The sequence below is a fragment of the Fonticula alba genome (assembly GCF_000388065.1).
Source record: "Fonticula alba strain ATCC 38817 unplaced genomic scaffold supercont2.5, whole genome shotgun sequence".
Taxonomy (NCBI): Eukaryota; order Rotosphaerida; family Fonticulaceae; genus Fonticula; species Fonticula alba.
Genome location: NW_009242975.1, coordinates 194,512 through 199,586, shown reverse-complemented (window position 1 = coordinate 199,586; position 5,075 = coordinate 194,512). Strand labels below are relative to the sequence as shown.

Below are 5,075 nucleotides of genomic sequence, written 5' to 3'. Positions count from 1 at the left end.
GGGGGAGTCAGCGACTGGGGCAACAGACACGCGCGGTGGCCTGCCACCGCCGGGAGCAGGGCTCACGTACCGAGGGGCAGCTTCGACCGGGGAGGGGCGTGGCCCTCGCACTCGTCGGCCGAGGGCCCGGAGCACCGGGAGCACGTCGCGTGGCAGGGCACACACCGGGACCCGACGCTGTCGGGGAAGAAGCCGTCCGGGCAGGAGGGCACACACTGGTCGGCCGGCCGGCCGGGGGCCGAGGCCGGCAAGAGCAGCATGACGGGCGCGCAGCGGCCACAGCTGCCGACCGTCGGGCAGGCCAGTGCCCGGCCGTCGGTCTCCCAGCAGGGGGCCATGCCGGCGGCGGCCGGCTCCGGCACCGGGCAGGCCTCGCAGTGTGCCGGGCAGGGGAGGCACACGCGCCGGGGGCTGGCGCCCGGACCAAAGTCCACGGCCCCCATGCCGGGGCCCGGGCAGGCGTCCACGCAAGTGCCCTGGGCGAAGTCCAGCCAGGCGTCGGCCGCCGCGCAGGCCGTACAGGCGGACCCGTCGCCGGTGCAGGCGCCGCAAGAGTGGTGGCATGGCTGGCAGGTGTCGGCGCCGGCCGGGAGGAACTCCCCGGCCGGGCATGCCTCGACGCATGTGCCGCGCCCGGGCGAGTGGACGAAGCCCGGCAGGCAGGCCGTGCACTGGGCCGTGCAGCCGGCCCCGGGGGGGCCGCCGGCCGGTGCCGGCTGGCATGCCGCGCACCCGGCCGGGCAGCCGGGGCAGCTGGCGGTCTCCAGGCAGCCGAAGGTCCCGGCCGGGCAGGCCCCCAGGCAGGCCCCGGCATGGAGGAAGCGCTCCGCCGGGCAGCCGGTGCATTGGGCGTCGGTGGGCCCGGCACACTCGGAGCACGACCCATGGCACAGCTGGCACACGGGCGTCGGGCCCGGGGGGCTGCCCGGCGCCTGGGCCACATACTGCCCGGAGGGGCAGGCATCCATGCAGGCGCCGTGGGCCGTCAGAAGCTGCCCCCCCGGGCAGGCGATGCACTCCTGGTGCCCGGGGCCGAAGCACTCGCCGCATGTGCCATGGCAGGGCAGGCACTGCCCGGCCAGGGGGAAGGTCCCGCTCGGGCAGGCCCCCATGCAGGCGCCGTCCAGCATGAAGGCCCTCTCCTGGGGGCAGGAGCTGCACTGGCTGGGCCCGGGCCCGAAGCAGCCGAGGCAGGTGCCGTCGCAGGCCACGCACATGCCCCCCAGGCCGGAGGCCCCGGCCGGGCAGCCGGCCACGCACTCCGGCGCGTCCAGCAGCCACCCGCGCTCGCACAGGGCACAGACGGCCGGCTGGCCGGGGCAGCTGCTGCAATGGTCGCCGCACTTGGAGCACCCGTCGGGCGCGGTGTGGTAGCCGACCGGGCAGCCGGCCACACACCGGCCGGCGGGGGACCCGGCCGGCAGGGCCAGCAGCCCGCCCGGGCAGCTGGTGCACTCGGTGCTCCGGGTGCCGGTGCACGCGGCGCAGGACCCATGGCAGGGCAGGCACCGCCGGGCGACGGCCACATGCCCGGCGGCGCATGCCAGCACACACTCGCCCCCCTGCAGGACGTCCGTCTGCCCGGCCGGGCAGCTCCAGCACTCGTGGTCGGACGGGCCGCTGCACGCGGCGCACGCCGGGTCGCAGGGCATGCACCCGCTGCTGGGCCAGTCGAAGTACTGGCCCTCCGGGCAGGCGGAGTCGCAGGTGCCGGCCGGGCCGCCGTCAACCGGGCTGAGGGTCAGCCCGGCCGCGCAGTCGGTGCACTGGTCGGCCCGGTCGCCGGTGCACCGGGCACACTGGATGGCGCACGCCTGGCAGGACCCATCCAGGTCGTCGGCGAAGTGCCCGGCCGGGCAGCCGGCCGCGCAGGTCCCATCCGGCGCCAGGAAGAGCCCCTGGCTGCAGGTGAGGCACCGGCCGGCCGCGTCGCAGGAGGTGCACCCGGCCGGGCAGTCGGTGCAGGGGGCCGTGGCGCCGGCCGCCGGCGGGGCGCCCAGCCACCGGTACTCGGCCGCGCACACCTGGCAGGAGTCCGGGCCGCCGGCGCACAGGGCGCACGACGGCCCGCAGTCCATGCAGCGCCACTGGGCCCGGTACTCGCCCGGGGCGCAGGCGCTCCCGCACAGGGCGTCCGCCAGCGGGTTGGGGCTGAGAAACACCAGCCCCGGCTGGCAGACGGCGCAGGCCCCGGCGCGGTGGCACTTGGCGCAGGACGCATGGCAGGCCAGGCACCGGTTCTGGGCGTCGTCCAAGAAGTAGCCATCGGCGCAGGCGGTGCACTGGTCCGCGGCCTGGCACGCCTGGCAGCCGGCCATGCAGGCCACGCACCGGCCGGATTCCACATCGGCCCGGAAGCCGGCCGGGCAGGTGCTCCGGCAGGTGTTGGTCCCGGGCTGGAGGAACCCCCCGGCCGGCGAGCACTGGGTGCAGGCCGCCGCCGAGTCCGGGGCAAGGCACTGGCTGCAGGCCGCGTGGCAGGCCGAGCAGACCAGCCCGCCGCCCGGGGCCGCCAGGTCCTGGGCGAAGCCCGGCGCGCAGGTCGTGCACCGGTACGCGCCCCCGGGGCCGGTGGGGTGGCACTCGGCGCACCCGGGGTCGGCGCACTCGCACGTCCCGGCGTCGAGGTCGGCCAGGGTGCCCTCCGGGCAGGCGCTGACACAGGCATCCGACACGCCGGGCAGCGACAGCCGGCACCGGGAGCAATCCATCAGCCCGGGGCCCCGGCATGTGGCGCACACCTCATCGCACGGCAGGCAGTCCGGGGGAAAGGTCCCGTCCGGGCAGAACACCGCCGCCAGGGTCACCTGCAGGGGGTCATCCAGGGCGAGGCCGGTCAGCAGGAAGTCCGCCACCACCGGCGGCCCGGAGGCCAGCGGCACGGCCCCCGGGACGGCGGGCGGAATGGCCAAAGCCACCACCATGCCCGGATGGAAGAACGTCTGGCTGCGGACACTGAGCGGCATGACGCTGGCCCGGAGGAGGTAGCACGCCGGCACCGGGGCCTCCTCCTCCGGGCAGTGCAGCGGCGCCACCGCGATATGGGCGTGCGTCAGCAGCACCAGGGCGCTGGGGTACCCGGGCAGCTGGGCCAGCTCCACCGCCAGCAGGGTGTACTCCACGTCCGGGCCGTAGGTTTCCGGCTCCGGCAGATGGCCCAGCTCCACCGTGTAGGTGGGGATGTCGCGGGTGCGGCCGTGCGCCAGCATGCCCAGCGGCACGTGCTGCGCCTCGAAGACCAGCTCCTCGTCGAAGCCCGGGCGGATGCCGGCCAGGACCACCTCGCCGGTGTGGCCGCCACGCGAGGGGGTCGGCAGGAAGACCGCCCGGAGGTGGGCCCCATGCTGGTCCAGGGCCCGGCGGCCGAAGGTGAGGCTGGCCCCGGTGGCCCGAGGATCGCGGCTGGCCACCATGCGCAGGGGATTGAGGGCGGTGCCCTCGGGCCCGGCGGCCAGCACCCATGTGCTGTCCGGCCCGGCGGCCAGCCCCGGCGGCAGGGGGAACACCGCCGGGTGGTACTCGGCGCCCACGTACTCCCAGTCCTGCAGGAGGCGCGGCTCGTCCGACTCCACAACCAGCCAGTAGGCCCACCGCTGCCGGGACCGGCCGTAGAACTCGGCCGACACCGACCGGCCGTCGGCCAGGGCTGCCAGGGTCTCGCACTGGTCCCCCCCGCCCGGGAGGATGAGCCACTCGTAAGCCTGGAAGCCCAGCTGGCAGGTGTCCGACTCGCCGGCACTGGCGGAGGCCCCCGGGTCCGGCAGGCGGCAGGCATACCGCACCGACACCACGCCGCCGTCGTCGGTGCAGCCGACCCCGATGAGGGTGGTCCCGTCGCTCGTGTCGAAGGGGCCCAACTCCACGAAGGACCGGAACCCATGCCCGGCCAGTTCCGTGATCGGGGTGGAGTCCACCGCAATCTGGCCATCCGGCTGGATGGCTGCCAGGAGCACGAAGCCCGAATCATCCTCCGGCAGCAGCATCACCCGGTCGGTGTTGGCCAGCGACTCGGCCGAGATGACCGGGCCCGTGGGCCCGGGCCGCATGCGAGTGCGGGCCATGACCCGCGAGGGGAGGGCGGTCGGGTGCACGGCGGTGCCGATGTGCACCGGCCGTTCGCCTGGCCTCGGCAGGCAGCGGCCCCCGGCGAAGGTGTCCCTCCCGAGGCAGTCCAGCACGCAGGCGCCAGCCTGCAACAAGAAGCCGTCCACGCACACGAGGCAGGTCTGCCCGACGCATGCCTTGCAGTGGTCGATGTCGCAGCTGGCGCAGGCGTCTGGCCATGGTCGACCGGGGGGGGGGGGGGGGGGGGGGGCCCCCTGGGGGGGGGGGGGGGGGGGGGGGGGGGGGGGGGGGGGGGGGGGGGGGGGGGGGGGGGGGGGGGGGGGGGGGGGGGGGGGGGGGGGGGGGGGGGGGGGGGGGGGGGGGGGGGGGGGGGGGGGGGGGGGGGGGGGCGAAGAGCCTTTGCACGTGTCCTTCCCAGCCCAGTGGAGGGAGCGGAAGAGAGAGAGAGAGAGAGAGAGAGAGAGAGAGAGACAGGAGAAGGGCGCGGGAAAAATGCGGGGAAAGGATGACGAGAAGAGAAGGGAAGAGCGAAAAGCGGGGAGGGGGACTTCCCGTGCAATGCACACGGGGCAGACCGGCCAGCCGCATGACAAGGACATCTCCCCCCCGCCCCGCCCCTCCTCGCGCGCAGCAGCTCCAGGGGGGCTGGCGGACGGGCGGACTTCCCGGCAGGGGACCACGCATTGGAGGAGGCAAGTGTATTTCACATCCAGGGGTTTGGGGGCTCCCCGGCCAGGTGTCAAGCCGAGGAGGCACCCAGACCGCCGGCCGCCACGAAGTACATGGCACACTGCTGGCGGAAGGCCGTGGCGCTGGGCCGCCGGGCCGGGTCCGCCTGCCAGGCCGCCCGGACCAGGTCCCCGGCATTGGCGAAGGGCCCGGCCCCGGGCAGGGCGCCGGCGTCCGGCCGGTGGTCGGCCAGCACGGCGGCCATGATGTCATGGATGCTGAGGCCGCCGGGCCAGGGGGCCGACCGGGTGACGCACTGCAGGAGCATGACCGCCGCGGCA

At 76.0% G+C, this 5,075-nt stretch overlaps 1 protein-coding gene across 1 annotated transcript; it reads right to left on the bottom strand.

Annotated features, from left to right (window-relative positions):
- Positions 1-62: 62 nt before the first annotated feature.
- Positions 63-5,062, bottom strand: H696_03238 (hypothetical protein; the record flags this gene model as incomplete). Its single annotated transcript, XM_009497124.1, has 2 exons — positions 63-4,276; positions 4,822-5,062. 2 exons carry the CDS (start codon positions 5,060-5,062, stop codon positions 63-65), a joined length of 4,455 nt encoding a protein of 1,484 aa, XP_009495399.1.
- Positions 5,063-5,075: the final 13 nt, after the last annotated feature.